General features: G+C 36.7%; 1 protein-coding gene across 13 annotated transcripts in view; it reads left to right on the top strand.

Annotated features, from left to right (window-relative positions):
- MYCBP2 (MYC binding protein 2) overlaps positions 1-22,583 on the top strand; it is a 279,427-nt gene that overhangs the window by 27,460 nt on the left and 229,384 nt on the right. For all 13 annotated transcript variants that reach the window (XM_073795323.1, XM_073795322.1, XM_073795327.1 and 10 more), the window contains exons 2-3: positions 7,234-7,309; positions 15,643-15,858. In XM_073795323.1, the coding sequence (XP_073651424.1) occupies positions 7,234-7,309; positions 15,643-15,858 (292 nt within the window). The remainder of the gene's footprint in view (positions 1-7,233; positions 7,310-15,642; positions 15,859-22,583) is intronic.

Genomic DNA, 22,583 nt, shown 5'->3' with positions numbered 1-22,583 from the left:
TGGGCTTTCTATCCTGTTCCATTGATCTATCTCTCTGTTTTTGTGCCAGTACCATACTGTCTTGCTTACTTTAGCTTTGTAGTATAGTCTGAAGTAAGGGAGCCTGATTCCTCCAGCTCCATTTTTCATTCCCAAGATTGCTTTGACTATTCTGGGTCTTTTATGTTTCCATACAAATTGTGAAATTTTTTGTTCTAGTTCTGTGAAAAATGCCAGTGGTAGTTTGATAGGGATTGCATTGAATCTGTACATTGCTTTGGGGAGTAGAGTCATTTTCACAATGTTGATTCTTCCAATCCAAGAACATGGTATGTCTCTCCATCTATTTGTATCATCTTTAATTTCTTTCATCAGTGTCTTATAATTTTCTGCATACAGGTCTTTTGTCTCCTTAGGTAGGTTTATTCCTAGATTTGTTTTCTTTTTGTTGCAGTGGTAAATAGGAGTGTTTTCTTGATTTCACTTTCAGATTTTTCATCATTAGTGTATAGGAATGCCAGAGATTTCTGTGCATTAATTTTGTATCCTGCTACTTTACCAAATTCATTGATTAGCTCTAGTAGTTTTCTGGTAGCATCTTTAGGATTCTCTATGTATACTATCATGTCATCTGCAAACAGTGACAGCTTTACTCCTCCTTTTCTGATTTGGATTCCTTTTATTTCCTTTTCTTCTCTGATTGCTGTGGCTAAAACTTCCAAAACTATGTTGAATAAGAGTGGTGAGAGTGGGCAACCTTGTCTTGTTCCTGATCTTACTGGAAATGGTTGCAGTTTTTCACCATTGAGGACGATGTTGGCTGTGGGTTTGTCATATATGGCCTTTATTATGTTGAGGAAAGTTTCCTCTGTGCCTACTTTCTGCAGGGTTTTTATCATAAATGGGTGTTGAATTTTGTCAAAAGCTTTCTCTGCATCTATTGAGATGATCATATGGTTTTTCTCCTTCAGTTTGTTAATATGGTGTATCATGTTGATTGATCTGCGTTTATTGAAGGATCCTTGCATTCCTGGAATAAACCCCACTTGATCATGGTGTATGATCCTTTTAATGTGCTTTTGGATCCTTTTGCTAGTATTTTGTTGAGGATTTTTGCATCTATGTTCATCAGTGATAATTGGCCTGTAGTTTTCTTTCTTTGTGACAACCTTGTCTGGTTTTGGTATCAAGGTGATGGTGGCCTCGTAGAATGAGTTTGGGAGTGTTCCTTCCTCTGCTATATTTTGGAAGAGTTTGAGAAGGATAGGTGTTATCTCTTCTCTAAATGTTTGATAGAATTCACCTGTGAAGCCATCTGGTCCTGGGCTTTTGTTTGTTGGAAGATTTTTAATCACAGTTTCAATTTCAGTGCTTGTGATTGGTCTGTTCATATTTTCTATTTCTTCCTGATTCAGCCTTGGCAGGTTGTGCATTTCTAAGAATTTGTCCATTTCTTCCAGTTTGTCCATTTTATTGGCACAGAGTTGCTTGTAGTATTCTCTCATGATCTTTTGTATTTCTGCAGTGTCAGTTGTTACTTCTCCTTTTTCATTTCTAATTCTGTTGATTTGAGTCTTCTCCGTTTTTTTCTTGTTGAGTCTGGCTAATGGTTTATCAATTTTGTTTATCTTCTCAAAGAACCAGCTTTTAGTTTCATTGATCTTTGCTATCGTTTCCTTCATTTCTTTTTCATTTATTTCTGACCTGATTTTTATGATTTCTTTCCTTCTGCTAACTTTGAGGTTTTTTTGTTTTTCTTTCTCTAATTGCTTTAGGTGCAAGGTTAGGTTGTTTTATTCGAGATGTTTCCTGTTTCTTAAGGTAGGATTGTATTGCTCTAAACTTCCCTCGTAGAACTGCTTTTGCTGCATCCCATAGGTTTTGGGTCATCGTGTCTCCATTGTCATTTGATTGTAGCTATTTTTTGATTTCCTCTTTGATTTCTTCAGTGATCACTTCGTTATTAAGTAGTGTATTGTTTAGCCTCCATGTGTTTGTATTTTTTACAAATCTTTTTCTGTAATTGATAATCTAGTGTCATAGCGTTGTGGTCGGAAAAGATACTTGATACAATTTCAATTTTCTTAAATTTGCCAAGGCTTGATTTGTGACCCAAGATATGATCTATCCTGGAGAATGTTCCATGAGCACTTGAGAAAAATGTGTATTCTGTTGTTCTTGGATGGAGTGTCCTGTAAATATCAATTAAGTCCATCTCGTTTAATGTATCATTTAAAGCTTGTGTTTCCTTATTTATTTTCATTTTGGATGATCTGTCCATTGGTGAAAGTGGGGTGTTAAAGTCCCCTACTATGAATGTATTACTGTCGATTTCCCCTTTTATGGCTGTTAGTATTTGCCTTATGTACTGAGGTGCTCCTATGTTGGGTGCATAAATATTTACAATTGTTATGTCTTCTTCTTAGATCGATCCGTTGATCATTATGTAGTGTTCTTCTTTGTCTCTTCTAATAGTCTTTATTTTAAAGTCTATTTTGTCTGATATGAGAATTGCTACTCCAGCTTTCTTTTGGTTTCCATTTGCATGGAATATCTTTTTCCATTCCCTTACTTTCAGTCTGTATGTGTCTCTAGGTCTGAAGTGGGTCTCTTGTAGACAGCATATGTATGGGTACTGTTTTTGTATCCATTCAGCCAGTCTGTGTCGTTTGGTGGGAGCATTTAATCCATTTACATTTAAGGTAATTATCGATATGTATGTTCCTATTCCCATTTTCTTAATTGTTTTGGGTTTGTTATTGTAGGTCTTTTCCTTCTCTTGTGTTTCTTGCCTAGAGAAGTTCCTTTAGCATTTGTTGTAAAGCTGGTTTGGTGGTGCTGAATTCTCTTAGCTTTTGCTTGTCTGTAAATGTTTTAATTTCTCCATCAAATCTGAATGAGATGCTTGCTGGGTAGAGTAATCTTGGTTGCAGGTTTTTCTCCTTCATCACTTTAAATATGTCCTGCCAGTCCCTTCTGGCTTGCAGAGTTTCTGCTTTAAGATCAGCTGTTAACCTTATGGGGATTCCCTTGTGTGTTGTTTGTTGTTTTTCCCTTGCTGCTTTTAATATGTTTCCTTTGTATTTAATTTTTGACAGTTTGATTAATATGTGTCTTGGCGTATTTCTCCTTGGATTTATCCTGTATGGGGCTCTCTGTGCTTCCTGGACTTGATTAACTATTTCCTTTCCTATATTAGGGAAGGTTTCAACTATAATCTCTTCAAATATTTTCTCAGTCCCTTTCTTTTTCTCTTCTTCTTCTGGAACACCTATAATTCGAATGTTGGTGCGTTTAATGTTGTCCCACAGGTCTCTGAGACTGTCCTCAATTCTTTTCATTCTTTTTTTTTTATTATGCTCTGTAGTAGTCATTTCCACTATTTTATCTTCCAGGTCACTTATCCGTTCTTCTGCCTCAGTTATTCTGCTATTGATCCCATCTAGAGTATTTTCAATTTCATTTATTGTGTTGTTCATCATTGTTTGTTTCATCTTTAGTTCTTCTAGGTCCTTGTTAAATGTTTCTTGCATTTTGTCTATTCTATTTCCAAGATTTTGGATCAGCTTTACTATCATTGTTCTGAATTCTTTTTCAGGTAGACTGCCTGTTTCCTCTTCATTTGTTAGGTCTGGTGGGTTTTTATCTTGCTCCTTTATCTGCTGTGGGTTTTTCTGTCTTCTCATTTTGCTTATCTTACTGTGTTTGGGGTTTCCTTTTTGCAGGCTGCAGGTTTGTAGTTCCCGTTGTTTTTGGTGTCTGTCCCCAGTGGCTAAAGTTTTTTCAGTTGGTTGTGTAAGCTTCCTGGTGGAGGGGACTCGTGCCTGTGTTCTGATGGATGAGGCTGGATCTTGTCTTTCTGGTGGGCAGGTCCACGTCTGGTGGTGTTTTTGGGGTGTCTGTGGACTTATTATGATTTTAGGCAGCCTTTCTGCTAATGGCTGGGGTTGTGCTCCTGTCTTGCTAGTTGTTTGGCATAAGGTGTCCAGCACTGTAGCTTGCTGGTCATTGAGTGAAGCTGGGTGTTGGTAGTGAGATGGAGATCTCTGGGAGATTTTTGCCTTTTGATATGATGTGGATCTGGGAGGTCTTTTGTGGACCAGTGTCCTGAAGTTGGCTCTCCCACCTCAGAGGCACAGCATTGACTCCTGGCTGGAGCACCCAGAGCCTTTCATCCACACGGCTCAGAATAAAAGGGAGAAAAAATAGAAAGAAAGAGAGAGAAAGAAAGAAAAAGAAAGAAAGAAAGAAAGGAGGGAAGGAGGGAGGAGGGAAGGAAGGAAAGAAAGAAGGAAGGAAAATAAAATAAGAAAATAAAGTTATTAAAATAAAAAATAATTATTAAGAAAATAAAGTTTTTTAAGGAAAAAAAAAAAAAAAAAACGGACGGATAGAACCCTAGAACAAATGGTGGAAGCAAAGCTATACAGACAAAATCTCACACAGAAGTATACACATACACACTCACAAAAAGAGGAAAAGGGGAAAAATATCATAGATCTTGCTCCTAAAGTCCACTTCCTTAATTTGGGATGATTGGTTGTCTCTTCAGGTATTCCACAGATGCAGGGTACATCAAGTTGCTTGTGGAGCTTTAATCCGCTGCTTCTGAGGCTGCTGGGAGAGATTTCCCTTTCTCTTCTTTGTTCTCACAGCTCCCAGGGGTTCAGCTTTGGATTTGTCCCCGCCTCTACGTGTAGGTCGCCGGAGGGCGTCTGTTCTTCGCTCAGACAGGACGGGGTTAAAGGAGCCGCTGATTCGGGGGCTCTGGCTCACTCAGGCCGGGGGGGAGGGATGGGTACGCAGTGGGGCGGGCCTGCGGCGGCAGAGGCCGGAGTGACGTTGCACCAGCCTGAGGCGCGCCGTACGTTCTCCCGGGGAAGTTGTCCCTGGACCCCGGGACCCTGGCAGTGGTGGGCTGCACAGGCTCCCGGAAGGAGGGTGTGGATAGTGACCTGTGCTCGCACACAGGCTTCTTGGTGGGGGCAGCAGCAGCCTTAGCGTCTCATGCCCGTCTCTGGGGTCCGTGCTTTTAGCCGCGGCTCACGCCCGTCTCTGGATCTCCTTTAAGCAGCGCTCTTAATCCCCTCTCTTCGCGCACCAGGAAACAAAGAGGGAAGAAAAAGTCTCTTGCCTCTTCGGCAGGTCCAGACTTTTCCCCGCACTCCCTCCCGGCTAGCCGTGGTGCGCTAACCCCCTGCAGGCTGTGTTCACGCCGCCAACCCCTAGATATCCTTTAAATGTATTCATGTATCTATGGATCCATCCTTGGCCCTCTGCTTATTTTTCTCTCTAAGTAAGGCTGGTAGCTATAGCTCTGAACTTCCTTCTCTTCTCCCTGTCCTCTCTCCTTCCTCCCACTTTCTCTGTCTCTCAAAGTACTGTTGAGTACTTTGTTTCAGGTACTTTTCTGAGCACAGAGGCTGGAGCAGTGAACAAGAACGATTTGGCCTCTGCACTCTTGGAGCTTACAGCTTGGTGAGAGTGATGCATTAAACAAATAATTCCAAACATACAGGTTGTAGGTTACACAATGAGACACAAGTATAAGATGAAATGAGAACGGATGTTAGGGAAACTAGCCTAGTCTGGGACACTCCTGAGTAAGTGACACTTATACTGGGACCTCAAAGATGAATAGGGGTCAGCAAGAGATGTGGGATAGAATTCCCGGAAGAGGGAGAAAAAGCCCCTAAGAAAAAGCTGCTAAGGAGCTTATTAGCAGGTTCAAACAACGGAATAAATAGTCCTTGTGGCTGGAATGTGATGAACAAGTTGGAGAAGGATGCAAAACGAGGTGGGAGAGACTGGTGGAAGTCAGATGTTAGTAGAGGATCTTTTAAACCACGTCAGTGCTTTTGGTCTTTATCTAAGAGAACTGAGAATATATTAGTAGAGTTTATAGTGGGAGAATTACCTATTCGTTTGTTTTTTAAAAAGTTGACTTGAGTGCTTATATGAAAAATGGATTGAAGAGGGGCAGACGTGGATGTGCAGAAATGAAGCTTTTTTATGAAGCTTTCGCAGTGGTCCAGGCAGGAGGTAGAGGTTACTTACATTATTAGCATATCAGCAGTAGAGGTGATGTAGATAGATTCAAGAACTGCTTACAAGATATAATTGATAGGATTTTGTGATTTTTTTTAGTTTAAAGTATGAAGCTGAAGATAGTGTCAAGGATAAATTTTTCATATGCTTGTTCATGTGTATTTTGTTGACGTTTTAGTGTCTTGAGGTCAAACATTTTCAAAATCAAACTCATTTTTTCCTTCTGCAAACTAATTCTTCCCCTTGACTTCCCTGTTTTGTGAATGACATCCCTATCTCCAAGTGACCTAGCCTTACGACTTTTTTATTTGGTCACAGCTTCCACTACATTAGTTACCAAGTGTTAAGGACCTGACCTCTGTAGCATCTGGAGTCTCTCCCTTCTCCTCCTCCGCAAATCCTTCCCTTTTCCTCTTCCTCCTCCTCCTCCGCTTCACCTTTTGTCTTTGTTATAGCAGTAGCATCCTTTTGCTGGATCCTTAAACTATGCTTTTCATCCAGGTCTCTGAGCTCCTTGAGCAAAAGAACTGTCCTTTCCATCTTATGTCTTACGTACCTAGCAGTGTACACTTCAGCATGGTAGATGTAAAAAAATATTAAATGAGATGAAAATACATTTTCCTCAATTTGGGTTTCTTCCATTAATTCTTAGCCACATTAAAAACTTTTCTCAAAGTCATTCAGGGGCTTCCTTTTTCTTAAAGAATAATTTGGTCTTAGGGCTGTGATGTTATGAAAAACTGGCTGCTGGATATGAGAAGTATATGAGTTGGAGTTTTCCTGTAGTAATTTAGTAAAAATGGGCTCCTGACCCTTTTTGCACTGTAGCCCTGACTACTACAAAGAGCAGATTTTTCTGGGAAGGGAACATAACTGGTATTTATTAGCAGCCCCACTTTTGGATAAAGTTTTAAAAATTTCATTTGATGGCTTTTTACAATTTTTAAATTTTATAAAAATATTTGCAGAATTCACGTTTAAAAAATAATTTAATGTGTATTTCTTAGCTATCCAGTATTTTGCTGTCATGTCAATAGCTCATATTGTATGTTAGTATCTTATATGTACATCTAGAGTATATTGTTTCATAGAAAGTTTATACAAGAATTATTCATCTGTTTTGGAAGTACCTATTTTTAATAGCTTTATATGTTCTAAAATATGAACTTCCATAATTCTTCAATTTTTTTTTTTTTACATTTTTAGGAATAAGAAAATTTTAAATAAGAAGAAGTTGAAAAGAAAACAGAAGAGCAAATCAAAAGTGAAGACAAGAAGCAAGGTAAAACTGTTAGCAATTTATAGGGAGTAAGGACTTTTTTATTAATTTGAATAAAAATGCCAAAATTAAAAAGGTAATTTTAATTTTGGTAAGAGGTAAGAGGTACAAACTACTATGTATAAAATAAACAAGCTGCAAAGATATGTAGTACAATATAGGGAATATAGCCAATATTTTATAATAACTATAAGCGGAATATAACCTTTAAAAATTGTGAATCACTGTGTTGTACACCTGAAACTTGTATAATATTGTACATCAACTATACCTCAATAAAAAAAATAAGGTATGAGTGTAATTAGCAAACCATTTTATTTCTGTGTGCTAAAGTAATTTTTAAAAACCCCTTATTATTTGGTCACACTGTTTAGTTTCATCTTTTTGGCATCTTTTTGACCAGCAGCCTGGAAGTTATTATCTGGGTGCTGAAAATTATTTGTTATTTATTCTTGTTTTCTTTGATCAGTCCTTTGGGGGAAGATACATATTTCTCTTCTCTTTTTTCACTCTGACTACATGTACTGGAAACTGAGTAAAATTGGCTTGTGAGTTGGGACTTGGATTTGGTTTGTCTCATACCTATGCATACATTATGAATTAGAGAGTATCTTGGTGCATCTATAGACTTTTGACTGTTCTGAGCTTCTTTAGATTGTTGGTGGCTGTACAAAAAAAAGGCAATAGAGAATATTTTAATTAGGTGGTACCTTAGAGATCAAGGATCTGTTCTTCTACCCAGTGCAGATATCTTCTCTATAAAATCCATCTAGTTTTTTCTTAAACATTTTCAGGGACCAGATACAGCTTTTTGTAAAAGAATCTCTTTTCTAATGAACAGTAGCAAGAAGCTTAGACAGGAGGAAGAAAGCAATCATACTTGTGATTTTTGAAGAGCTCTACTTTTGGTTATAGAAACAATCACTTAGCTTGGGTTGTATATCATATTTAAGTTCTAGAGACAGTTGTTTCCTGCACTTTTTAATGAGTATTTTTGCTCTTATAACTGAGAGAAATCTCCTTTAAAGTAGTGAACCAAAAATAGAAGGATAAGGGATGGAATTGATCAGTTGGACCCAGAGATTATAATAATATCATCAAATCCTCTTGCTTCTCTTTTCCTCTGAGTGTGGGTTTATTGCCTGTGGCTGAGGACTAAGGCTGCTGGGAGCTCCAGCTTTATTTTCTTTAAGCAAAAGGCGATTTCTTCTACTAGTTGTGGCAGAAAATCTTGGATAGGGTTTTTGATTGACCTGCATCATTCACTTTGACCTGGAAGATGGGGTACTTTGATTGGTTAGACTGAGTTATGTTTGTAACCTTGTGATGGACTATAGGTGAGCACCCTGATTAGCAGGCTATGTGGAATGGGAGGAGTGGTTGCCCTAAGGGAAATGTTGCTGGGTGGGCAGATAAATAATATATGTTCACTATATCATGTCGTACTACTGCTTTGGGGACAGAAGAGGGAAGTGGAAAGCATTCTTACTATACTTAGTATGTGAAAACCTTTAACAAGTAAATAGTCATTCAGATTTACTACTTCTAACCCTTTTCCACTTTTTGTTGCTGTGTGCAGAGTTGGAATATGGGAATATTGAAAATCTTTTAAAGCCCTTTTTAAGGTTTCATTTGTTGATTCTCCTAAAAGTGGTGGCATGTGATATCCAGGAAGATATGGGACGTCAAGCTCTTTCTTCCACTTCAGTTCTGTCTCTAACTAGCTTTGCTCCCTTCATAATTCATCTTTCTTCTGTTGGCCTTCAGGTTTTATATCTGCTTTTTTAGGAGCAGCTTGTGATAAGACTGATATAAAAAAACTTCATTTACACCTCAGACTTTAATTGCACACTGACTCTGTGCAGGCCTTGTGCTTGGTATTTGGGATGCAAAGATGAGTAAGAAACATTTACTGCTCATAAAATGGTGGTGTTAGTCTCTTTGCCCTCTATTACTGTTTTTGGAGTATTTTTTATCCACTCTCTTTTTATAAAAGTTATTTTTAAAATGCCATTTAGCTATACTTCTTCATCTCCTTCTTTATTGCTGTCATTGACCCCTCTGTTTCTCCATTAGCCATCTCCTTCATTTACTTTCCTTCTTATCCAGTATAGATGCTACAGTATTTTTAGAAAAATTCTTGCTTAATCTCCTGTATTAGTTCTTTATGGCTGCTGTAACAAATTACACAAACTTTATCGCTTAAAACAATATAAGTTATCTTATGGTTCTGGAAGTCTGAAGTCTAAAATGGATCTCACTGGGCTAAAATCAGAGTGTCAGCAAGGCTATATTCTTCCTGGAGGCTCTAGAAGAGAATTCATTGCCTTGCCTTGTCTGGCTTCTAGAGCCTGCCTGCATTCTTTGGGTTGTGCTTCCTTCCATCTTGCCACCCTCTCCCATTTATAAGGACCCTTGGGATTACTTTGGGCCTACCTAGATAATCCTTAATAATCCCCCATCTCAAAATTCTTAATTTAGTCATATCTGCCGGCTCCCTTTTGCCATGTAAGATGACATATTCTCAGGTTCTAGGGATTAGGGGGTATATATTTTTGGAGGCCATTATTCTGCCTACCACATCTTCCTTTCTCTCATGTACATTTGTTGGATTTATCTGACAAAACTCAGTCCTGTACAAATCCAGCCATCTTTCCCTCTTTCCCTGCAGGTGAGTACCATGTACTGCTAGAAGGAGTTAAACAAGAATTTATTGATACCAGTACAGTTTCATGATTACCAGTATCAAATGGACCATCCATAGCCAGACTCTCTTCTTGTTTTTTCTGGTCAGATAGTTCTTCCAATTTTCCTGTGGCTATTTCAGACCTTTGCCACTCTCCTCAAACTTCTGATAAATTCTGCTCTCCAGCAAATGACTTCACTGCCTTATAAGAGAAGTCAAATCCATTACACAGGAAACTTCCTCAGCATCCTGCTACCAAATGTATCTGCCTTAGATCAGGTTCCTTAATAGTAGAACCTGAGACAGGGATATAAAGTGTACAATTCAGTGAGTTTTGAAAGATACAATCAAGGTTTAGAAATTTTCCATCATCCCCAAGGCTTTCCTCATCCTCTGCTGCATTCCATCCCTCCTTACAGCCCTAGCTGTACACAACCACAGGTATATTTTCTGTCATTATAGATTATTTTTCATTTTCTAGAATTTCATATAAATGAGATCATACTGGGTATAGTCTTGCATCTGGCTTCTTTCCCTCAGCATAATGATTTTGAGTTGTGTTGATGTAGTTGTATATATTAATAGTCTTTCCTTTTTTTTTTCTGATTAGTATCCCATTGTTTGGATATATCCCAATTTGTTAATCTGTTCATCTGTTGATGGACGTTTTGGTGTTGTTTCCAGTTTCTGTCCCTTGCAAATAAAACTGCTGTGAACAATTTGTGTATTAGTCTTTGTGTGGGTATAAGTTTTTGTTTTTTGGGGAGGGTGAATACCTAGGAGTGGGATGATTAAGTGATGTTTTCTTCGATGATTTGCCAGAAGGACTCATAAGACTCGAAAGCAATTTATACTAATGGCTAAGATTTATTACAACATAAGTACAGAGTAAACAGCAGGAAAAATAAATGTGTTGGTGGTTAGGGAGTAATGGCCTGGGCCTCCTGGTCCTTCCTTGTGTGAGCACACAGGACATGATTTCTCTCTGGTGGTGAACTGCAGGAATATGTGTGGAACATTTCTGTCCAGGGAAGCCCGTTTGAGTCTTAGGATCTGAGACTTTTATGGGGACCTGGTCACATAGACACATCCTTATATGCAGCCAGCCATAGCAAGTGAAACTTGGGTTCACATCGTCAGTCATGATATTTCTGCAAAGCAGTCGGACAAGCCAGTGGGTATGGTTGCTCTAGGAGTATGTAACAAAATCATCAATACCTAATATAAAGGAAACTCTAAAGACCACATTCCTAAGTACTGGCCAGGGGGCAGTGATGGTTCCCTTGGAGAAATACAAGGAGTAAGCAGTGTTAACTCAGTGTTAACTCTTCTTCGCAGGTGGCGTAGTAGATGAATGTTTAGCTTTTTGAGAAACTGAAAACTGTTTCCAAAGTGATTATTCCATTTTACTGTTCCACCAGTAGTGTATGAGAAGTCCAGTTGCTTCACATCTTTGCAAACACATGATCTTGTTAGCTTTTCAAATTTTAGTCATTTTTTTAATACATTAATTTTATTCTAGTGTAAAATAAAGGGGCATTTAGAATCATAGATGAAAATGAATGATTTTAAAGCAGTTAAAATTATTTCCTAGGGAATAATTATGGTAAAAGTTTGTATGCTAGGAAAAAAAAATACTCCTGAAAAGATATCACTGTTTTTCACTCTATAAGAGTGTTACACGAAATTTTAGTCATTCTGATAAGTATATAGGGGTATCTCACTGGTGTTTTACTGTGCTTTTCTCTCATGACTAATGTTGTGAGTATCATAATCATCATGTGATGTGCCTTTCACCAATTACGTCTTTTTATTGTGAAATCTCTTCAACTCGTCTCCCCTTTTTATAACTGTCTTCTTATTGAATTCTGAGGGTACTTTATACATTTTAGATCAAAGTCCTTTGTCAGCTGTGTTGCAAATAATTTCTCCTCTTCTATGGTTTGCCTTTTTTGTTTTTGTAGAGTGTTTTATAAGAGCAAAGGTTTTTAAGTTTTATAAATTTAACGAATTGATTTTTTTTTATGATTCACATGTTCTAAGTCTTTGTCTACCCCAAGGTCGCATAGATTTTCTTCTATATTTTCTTCTACAGATTTTATAGTTTTAGCTGTTACATGTAGGTCTGTGATCCATTTCAAGTTAATTTTTGTGTATGGTATGAGATAAAGGTTGATGTTCATTTTTCCACATGTTGGTATTCAGTCGATCCAGTATCATTTCTTAAAAAGACATCTTTTCCCATTGAATCATCCTGGCACCTTTGTAAAAAACCAGGTGACTGTATTTGTTTAAGCCTATTTCTGGAATTTATTGTGTTTAATTAATCTATATGTTTACCTTTATGCCAGTACTGTACTGTCTTCATTATAGTAGTTTTGAAATAGGTCATATGTTTTTAACTGTGGTCTTTTTAAAAAAAATTGCTATAGTTAATTTAGGTTCTTTACGTTTCTATATATAAATTTTAGAATCAACTTGTAAATTTCCATTTTTAGAAAGCCTCTGGAATTTTTATTGGGATTTCACTGAATATAGGTTTCGGGAAGAATTGCCATTTTAATGAAATGGAATCTTCTCATTGATGAACATGGTCTCTCTCTCCATTTATTTATCTTCTTTAATTTCTCTCAGCAACATTATTTTGGTTTTCAGTGAACAGAGATTGTACATAATTTTATTAAATTTAACTAATAATTATATATTTTCGATGTTATTGTAAATGCTATTATTTAAAAATTTTGTTTTAATTTTGAGATTGTAATGTGAACACAGTTGTAGGAAATAATATAGAGAGATCCTGTGTACCCTTTACCCATTTTCTCCCATTGGTAAGGTATAGCATAACTATAGTAAATATCACTACTAGGAAATTAACATTGATAGAACCTACAGATCTTATTTAGATTTCACCAGTTTTACATGCACTTATTTGTTTGTGTGTATTTAGTTTTAGGCAGTTTTATCATGTGTGGGTGTTTGTGACCATTACTACAGTGAAGGTGTAGAACAGTTTCATCATAAGGAACCGTTGTACTACTTTTGTATAAACAAAGACACCTCCAAACCTCACCCTGTCCCTAGCCTCTGCAAACCACAAATCTGTTCTCCATCTCTGTAATTTGTCATTTCAAGAATGTTATGTAAATGGACTCATGCAGTATGTAACCTTTTGGGATTGGTTCTTTTCCACTTAGCATAATTTCCTTGAGATTCATCCAAGTTGTTGCATATACCAAGCTTGCACCTTTTATTGCTGAGTAAGCGTTCCATGGCATGGATATACCACAGTTTGCTTAACCCTTCATTCATTAAATAACATCTGAGTTGTTTCCAGTTTTGATTATTTTGAATAAAGCTTCTATGAACATTCATGTGCTGGTGTTTTTATAAACATAAGTTTTCATTCCTCTGGTATAAATGCCTAAGAGTGCAACTGCTGGATTATACTGTAAATACATGTTTAATTTTCTAAGAAAAAGCTGTACTTTTTCTAGTCTCTGTATCATTTTACATTCTCATCAGCAATGTATGAGAGATCCAGTTTCTCCACATCTTCACCAGTATTTGTTGATGTCACTATTTTTTACTCTAGCCTTTCTGATAGGTGTGTACTAATCTCATTTTATTTTAATTTGTATTTCCCTAATGGCTTATGATATTGAACTTTTTTTCGTGTGCTTATCTGCCTTCTGTATATCTTCTTCAGTGACATGTCTGTTCATGTCTTTTGCCCATTTTCTAATTGGGCTGTTTGCTTGTTTGTTTTCTACTCTCTGAGTTTTGAGAATTCTTTATATATGCTGGATGCTAGTCGTTTGTCAGATACGTGGTTTGCAAACATTTTCTCCCAGTCTGTAACTTTACTGCTACTAGTTTTAAAACTACATATTTTAATTGTTTACTCCTAGGATATAGATATATTATTCATTTTTATAGATTTATTTGGTACCCTGTGACTTTGCTAAATCCACACATTATTACTAGTGACTTTTTTTTGCAGACTTAAGATTCTTTTTTATGTCTCCTACAAATAAACACATTTGATTTCTAGGAGATAATTTCTTCTTTCTAACTATACCTTTTATTTCTTTTTCTTGGGTTACTGCACTGGATAGCATATCTAGCACATTGTTGAGTCTGATTGCTGAGAGTAGATATCTTTCCCTTGTTTGCAATCTAGGGTGAAGGCATTCAGTCTTTTACTATGTTAGCTGTGTGTTTTTCATACATACCCTTAATCCAGTTTTGGAATTCTCTTCTGTTCCTAATTTACTTAGGCTTTTGTCATGAATGGGTATTTGATTTTTGTCAAATGCTTCTTCCATGTTTATTTACAGTGTCTTATTTTTTTTTTCTCTTACTTTTGTTGGTGTGGATTTTGGATTGCTTTTCCAGTGTTGTACATCCTTGTTTGAGTTGATCATGATGTATCATCTTTTTAAGAGTATTGTTGGATTTGAATTATTAATATTTGTTTTTAATATCTCTGGAAGACCTATTTACATGTTATATGTCAGTTAACTTTAGTATACTTTGATTTAACAAGAAGTACTCCATTTTTTTCCTAATTATTTATGGAAGAAGGGTAGAATTTTGAGACTAAATGTTCTTGGTACTCAAAGTGTCATTTTATTTACCTTGGATACTTGTTGGACATACTCTAATTGTTGGAATTTGCATTTGTAGACTATCTTAAACTAGTTCTGTATATTTATGATGTAAATGTTGATCTCAAAAATGTGGTTGGAGTCTGATGAATAAAATGCTGGACCAAAATACAAATTGAGTATTTAGTTGTTTTTGTTTGTTTGTTTGGCTGTGTTGGGTCTTCGTTGCTGTGCACGGGCTTTCTCTAGCTGCGGTGAGTGGGGGCTACTCTTCTTTGCAGTGCACAGCTTCTCATTGCGGTGGCTTCTCATTGTGGAGCATGGGCTCTAGGCGTGCGGGCTTCAGTATTTGCAGCACGTGGGCTTCAGTAGTTGTGGTTCACGGGCTTAATTGCTCCGCGGCATGTGGGATCTTCCCGGACCAGGGATTGAACCCGTTTCCTCTGCCTTGGCAGGCGGATTCTTAACCACTGCACCACCAGGGAATTCCCGAGCATTTAATTTTAACAATTAAAGTACCAAACATGTGATTTGTAGTACTTATTAAGACAGATAGCTAAGAGAGAGCTTTCAGAAAGCATATGCCCATAATCTGTAGTTTTCTTAGCATTACCATTATTTGAATGAGAATGAAATTAGAATTGACTAAAGTTAAGGGATTAGTTTTTTTTTTTAGCCTTAATTTCTGTTTAAGGCCCTATATCTACTTTTGAAAGAAATCAAAATGTAATTCAACATTTGTAGTAGGCCTTTGAGAATCTGCAGTACATCTGGTGTCCCTCAGAAAAGCAACAAATGAATATCCTTTGAATCCAGCAGTTGAGCTTTGTTGGCTCTTTTCCTATTGTGGGGTAAAAGGGTAGTCCTGATGAGTTTTTTGCTGGTGTCTTTCCAGCCCTTATCAGGTTGGTTATTGCTGTATCACCTATGTGACTTCTACAAATCATCTAGCCTGTCTAATATTTAATTTTTTTAAAAAAATGAGAATTGATGATGATGGAAAGGAATATAAAATTGAAATATTATATCCTGTATTTCAGTCTGAAAACTTGGAGAATACAGTAATCATACCAGATATCAAACTACATAGCAATCCTTCGGCATTTAATATTTATTGCAATGTACGCCATTGCGTTCTGGAATGGCAGAAAAAGGAAACATCGTTGGCAGCTGCATCTAAGAACTCTGTGCAGAGTGGAGAATCAGATAGTGATGAAGAGGAGGAATCTAAAGAGCCCCCTATCAAGCTTCCAAAGGTAAGTCACTAAGATCCACTTTGATGCATAACCTACATATTTGGGCTTTAATACATATGTTTGCATTGCTAAAATGCCTTGCTTTTAATAAAATTGCACACTGAAAATAACAGAGCTTATGGGTAAAAATAGGTTTGAGCTAGATCAGGAAAACTTTATGCAACTTTATAATTGGAGTGCTAACAAAGTCAACAATTGGTACCTCAGTGGGGAGTACTTGGAAAGCATAGGAAGGGAGTTCAGTGGCTTGGAGTCTGTTACAGGGGCTGTTAAAAATGTACAAAAGCAGTACAGGGGAAATGGTGGCTTGTGGGCACTGAGCCATTGCAGATGGAAGTGGGACTCTGAGCCAGTGAGCTGCTATTAAGGTGGGCACAAGAGGAAGTGCAAATTACTACAAGCCAAGAGCCACGAAAAGCTGGGGACACATCCCTCCCTCTGGGTAATTTTTCTTGAAATAGAGCTAGAAGTGCTCCTGGTTGTGCAGCAGCTGAGCTGAGAGCTTTTGCCTTTTCTGCATAAGGTTAATTGTACTCTTGCTATCCTGGCTCCTTTTGCCTAGGAAAAAAATTACATATGAACCAATTCTGCATTGTTCTGATATCACTCCCATATTTACCAGAGGCATATAACCTAATTGGTGTTATAGAAACATGTATTGAAGTAGAACAAACTGTTCTTAAGGTACTCTGTTCTATTTAAGCATTGGTATATTTTAAGACTATAATGTTACTTTATATATATATTTTTCTATATAGTATGTGTAGTTAGTATTTCTAACAAAAGAATGGGTAAAAATATAAACATATTTTAAAATGTTACCTTTATTATAAATGATTTATGCATTTGTTTTTTTTCTAAATACAGACATTTTGAAATGATTTCCTTTATCATAAATGATTCGTGTATATTGTCTTTTTACTAAATGGATACCTTAAAATTGTGCCTTGAAAACTTCTTTATATGCATACATAAGATATCATGTAAATACTTACTTTACTACTTGGAAATAGAAGCCAGATAGAGGCTGTGTTCCTGATCTGTTAATTTTGTACATTTCATGGTGGCTCTTCATAAGTTCACCACTGTCCTTTATCATTACTGTCAGGTTCTTCTCACCTATTCTCAGCAGTTGACTTGCTTCCTGTTTCATAGAGTAGTAGAGGTTTTGTGAAGTTCCTCAGCCTCTTAATCAGCAACCTTCAAATGTCCTTATCTCCTCTTGGGACCCTTTTCCCCTTACTCGTTTTCTCTCCAGTGTCCTTAACTGTACCTTCTCTACTAGCTTCTTTCTTCAACTTAAAACAAACAGGCTCATCTTTTCCATATAAGTTTCTCCAGGTAAAGAGCATGGTCTCTAATTCTGATTTCTTATGCTTAATTAGGGGAGGTTGAGGAAAAATACATTGTTAAGTTAGGATATGGGGATATGAAGGAATCAAGTATACTTTTGTTATAAGAATTCCATTCTGTGTGTGGGTGAGTCCCACTGTACTATAGTAATCACTCAGCTTAGGTTCAACATTAGGAAGGAAAATAAAGACCCAGAGAAACCTTTCACACAGGTATGCAGATTTTGAATAATAAACTATAGTCAATTTAAAAGGTACTGCACAATCAAGAACAACTGATTCTTAGGCTGTTTTAAAACATCAGGATGAATGAGTATTAAAGAAATAAAATATCAGGCATTCTTAAGACAGTGAATTTTTAGCATGATTAACAGAGTTAAAAGATGCAGAGTCAAAAAGGGATCTTTACAAGAAAAGTAGAAGAAAAGCAAATAGCTCAAGTAATTAATATTGAGTTTTCCATCGAGTACTGACCTGTCAGGAAACAGGGTATAGTGATGAATATGGGAAGTAGAGTCAAACTGCCTGAGTTCAAACTTGCCATTGAAAATACTAGCTGTGTGATGCTGCGAAAGTTGTTTGACCGCTCTCTGCCTCAGTTTTGTCATCTGTGAAATGGGGATAATGCCTATCTCATAGGTAGTAGTGAGGATTCAAAGAGTTAATAAATGCACGTGTGCTCAATAAATGGTAGCTGTAGTTGTAAGTATCAGGTGCAAACAGGAAAATGTGTAGGTCCAAATGAATTTCATTAGTTTTCAGGGAACTCATCAGTTTATTAAGAAATACTTCATATCCAAGGAAATGAAACCTCTAGACAATCAGTGAGATCAGAGAAGAAGGAACAATGGGATGCCTTTATGCAGAGGTAGTCAGAATGCCATGGGTGGGGGCAGGGCAGGGAGTGAAACTTTCAGGTCTTAGGCAGCAGTTTGCAGGGCACAGAAGAGATGAAGCCTTTAGGGTTTGAGGTGATGGGAGTGTGAGAGCAGGTGAGAAATGTGGACTTTTTCTTTTCCTTTTGACCATTTCTGTGCCTCTGCTCCAGATGCTCTTTCATGTCAGTTCCTCCCTTTTCTTTGTTGTTTCTCTCTTGCTCCTCCTGAATGTGTGGCTGTCGCTTTCCTTTTTCTTGCAGATGTTTCTTTGTCTCCTGCTTCTTTTTTATTTCACATAATGAAGACAGTTTTTATTTGTTGTCAAGGTATCATTTTGATACAATTCTGTGTTTTCCCTTCTTGACTTTTAAAAGTTAGTTAAATTGTTTTTGACTCTGATGTAGACCTTGCTTGTCAGATTTTTTTGCTTTTTGTTTTTTGCAGGTCAGTAATCATTTAAAATAGTACTTTCGTACCCCCACCCGCTTAAAAGTATACCTTTCTTACCAAAAACAGTTTTTACCCAGCTCAAACTGTCTTTCACGATCTGATTTCCAGATCTTCTAAAGCGCTCCAAATTTCATAGCTGCATAATTTTTTAATAGTAATATTAAAATCCTAATATGAATATTAGGATTCATATTTCCCATCCAAACTTATTTGAGGCTAGTCATGCCTCATATTTTGTTAAAAGATGTAGATGTACACAGATTCATTTATATACTTCTTAATTCAGTAAATTCAGTTTGTAGCAGGCATTCTATTAGGCCCTGAGAACAAAATGATGAGAAACAATCCCCACCGTAAAGAAAGTTATGTCTAGCAGGCATGTGCAGTGCCCTAAGGATTGATAGGGGTGTGCAAGGTATAGTGGAGGCCGGTGGAGTAAGGACGTAGCACTGACTGAAGATGCACCTGCAGGCAGGGAGAATGGCATTGTTACAAAAGCACAAGTGGTCAGCTTTGGCTAGAGTGGACTGGCTGAATAGGGCAAGAGTAGAGAATGGGATCATGGGCCTTAAATGTCATGCAGCCATTTTCAGGTTTTGTCTGGTAACTTGGAAACATGAAAGATTTTTAGCAAAAGACTATGATCAGACTTGTATTTTATTAAAGTTACTCAGGTGCTGGAAAGGCAGATCCACTAGAGGCTGGGGAGACTAGAGCAGAGGGACCAGTGAGCCAGTTATTGCAGTCGTCTGAAGTGTTCATGGGGGATGCAACTAGGGTAGTAGCAGTGTTTGGCATAAAAGAAATATTAAGGACGTAGAATTGTCAGGAATTGTTAATTAGTTGGTTATGAAGGCTGAAAGAGAAGGTAGAATGTAAAAATATTTCTGAAGTTTCTAGGTGGTGATGCCATTTACTTAAAGAGAAAGAACTGGAGGAGAAACAGTGCTTTGTTGGAACGATGATTAAGTTTACTTCTGGCCATACTGAGTGTGAAGGAGCTGTGAGATGTCCGTTGCTCACTATGTAAGACTGAAGTTCAAAAGAAAGGTCCCAGCTAGGCATACAGTTTTGGGACTTAGTGTGGTGACAGAAATTGACACAAAATTGTTAGAGATGGAGCAGTAGGTGGGATCAAGAACATTGTTTAAAAACTAAATTAGCTTTGAAAAGTTGTAAGAGCACTTTTTCCTCTGGGTGTGAAGAGAAGGGAAGAAGGTGGTAGAAGTCGTAGATAAATTTAGAGGCTAGGAGGTTAGGTGCGTTAGAGGCTAGGAGGTTAGACATTTCACACCTGGATCTTCTGAGGAGCAGAATTCTTCTCCTCTTCCTGCCCCCATGCCTTCCTCCTCTACTGCGTCTGTTGCTGTTGCCTCTTCTTCCTCCCTTCTCTCACTCCTCTCTAGATTTTTAATTTTTATTATTTGTAAATGATGTCTCTACCAAATATTTACTTTAGAGAAGAAAATTTTAAAGACAGTATACTTCACTCTGTAGTAATATGTAAATCTACTTTTGGTTTCCTTTTGAGCTTGTTCAAATGTTTTCTGTAAGTCTTAGAACTGATTCTAGGAGTTTTTAATAGAAGATATAATTTCTAATGGCAAAGAGTTTATTAATATTAAATCTAAATATGATGTATCTAAACGCTTATGTTATTGTTTGTTAGTGAAATAATAATGCCACCTTTGGAAATATGTGATTTGAGGAGAGAAAAATAAAACCTCAGAAGACTTTTTTTTCTTTTTTTTGGCCAAATATGTTTTTGCCTCACTTTTCTCAACAGTGACATTGGACTAGCTGTACCAGTTAATTATTTGGGTTTTGTGTTCCTTCAAGTATAACAGAGAGCTTTCAGGATTTAATTGTTTGAAAGCAACAGTAAAGATAACATTAAGTAAATTTACAAAAGACTATTTTATGAAGAGAAGTGGAAGACCGTGTGTTTGGTGGTTAGTTATAGTTTATCGTGGCACGTATTGAGTGCTTAGTGTGTTATCTTATTATAATGAACTATTCTATTTAGCAGTCAAACTTATTAATCATTTATTTTGCTATTTATAAAGGCAGTGCATAATCAATGTAGATAATTTGAAAAAATGGAGAACATTTTTATAAAAAGGAAAAGAAAATTTTACATTAGAAGTTATTTCTAAAATCCTATTAACCAAAAATACCCACTGTAAACATTTTTGTATATGCACATTAAAAATATATTTATTTCTGCACAAATGAAATCATATTGTATTTGCAGTACTATATATTTTTTTGTCCTTATACTCTTCCTTCCTAATATTGAGGGAGGACATATAGTGTGTTCTCAGTGACTATAAGACAGGCTTCAAAGTGTAAAGTGCAATTTCAAAGTTTGTACATATAGTAAAATACTCTCAGCCAAACCTCAGAAAAAAGTCTTAATTCACAACGTGTTGTGCTCCTTTGCTCAATGATTCAAAGCTAAATATGATTGGAAAACTTGAGGTTGATTTTTATTTTGTTGTATATTGAATACATATCACAGTTCTGGAAATGAATTAGTTTTCCCCCTTATTAAAAAAAAAATCCACACCGAACTAAGATACAGATGATAAGCGAGAATCACAGTGGTTAACCTAGACAGACGGGTAATTCCTTGTCTTGATCGTTTTGACTAACGTTTTATGAGTGTTTTTCACGAAAGCCATCTAGTGCTCTGCTCCTGGGCAGCCCACCTGAGTTACCTGTTGTCATACATTTGTTATCATACCTTAAACTTATTAGAGAGACAGCTTGGGAATATGTTCAGTAAGTAGCCTTAGTGTTTTTGCAAAGGTTCAATACTTTCTCTGTTGCTATAGGAATCTACTTACAAAAAGAAACCCTAGCCAAAAATGTCATCCGTGAAGAATTCTTTGAATTATGAAAAGTCATGATTGGTAGTGGTAGAGTAAGCAATCTTCAAGACTGATGGATAGAGTAGTCTCCTGCTGGCCTGAGAATAGAGCCCTACTTTTGTATTGTACTCAGGAGATCTTTGACTTCAGATTTGTTTCCTGTACGGACATAAACAGATGGAAATCTTGGACAGTATGTTTTTATTTTCTAGTCTGTTTCAGGAAAATAAACTATATGAAATGGCAAGTTTTCATTTCCATTTAATTAATTGAAACTCTATACAAGCACTTCTGTAATCTTAGCTATAATCAGGTATTCTAGGATTTTAGATAACTTCTCTAAAGACAGTCCTATTAGTTATTTTGACTTCTCAGTCATATCTGTATTCTTCAGAAACCTTGCAGATAGTAATCAGAACTGCAACTGACTTGCCTGCAGTTGATTTAACCCTTGTCGGACAAGTTGCAGTGGTTTTTAGCGCACAGCTGAGAGAGTAAATAAATATTTGTTGTCTGCCTATCATGTGCAGGCAGTGGGATAGTCATGGGAGATATTAGTTAAGATATACTCTGTGTCCACAAGGAGATCCCAGTTTAGTTGGCAAAATGGAAACAAAAATAGTCACACTATAACACAATAAGTGCTATAAAAGAGGTCTGGACTGGATAAGCATTATATATAAGATTCATTTACTTTGTTAGATTATAAACTCTTAGAGAACAAGGTCTAGTATAATATATCTCGTATCTCCTGTAGCAAGTTGTACAAAATAAGTACTTAAAATGTTTATGTAATATATGAATTAATGTACAGATCTCAGCAGAGAGAATATCTTCTGTTTTGCTCAATAGAATTAATAATGCTTTGATGCATTTCTACTAATTAATCTAGTTTTAACTTTTTCTGTTACTTCTTCTCCAAATAATTTAACACTTCTTGAGAAGATCTTACACATTTCCTTTTCAAAATGTTGACATTGACTGAGAAATGGAATTGCATTGTCTATTGTTCTGTCAGCCCTCTGAAAGTATTTCCTTATACCAGTTCATCACATTTGCTGTCTCAGTCTTTAGTTACAGATTTATCTATCTTTTGCTAGATACTGAGTTATATTTTTCTTGGTCCTGATGAGGACTAAGATAATTAAAGTAATCCTACAAGAATAAGGGAC

This window comes from Tursiops truncatus, chromosome 18 (assembly GCF_011762595.2).
Source record: "Tursiops truncatus isolate mTurTru1 chromosome 18, mTurTru1.mat.Y, whole genome shotgun sequence".
NCBI classification, from domain to species: Eukaryota; Metazoa; Chordata; class Mammalia; order Artiodactyla; family Delphinidae; genus Tursiops; species Tursiops truncatus.
The sequence above is the reverse complement of the archived record's forward strand: the minus strand, read 5'-3'. Positions and strand labels throughout refer to the sequence as shown.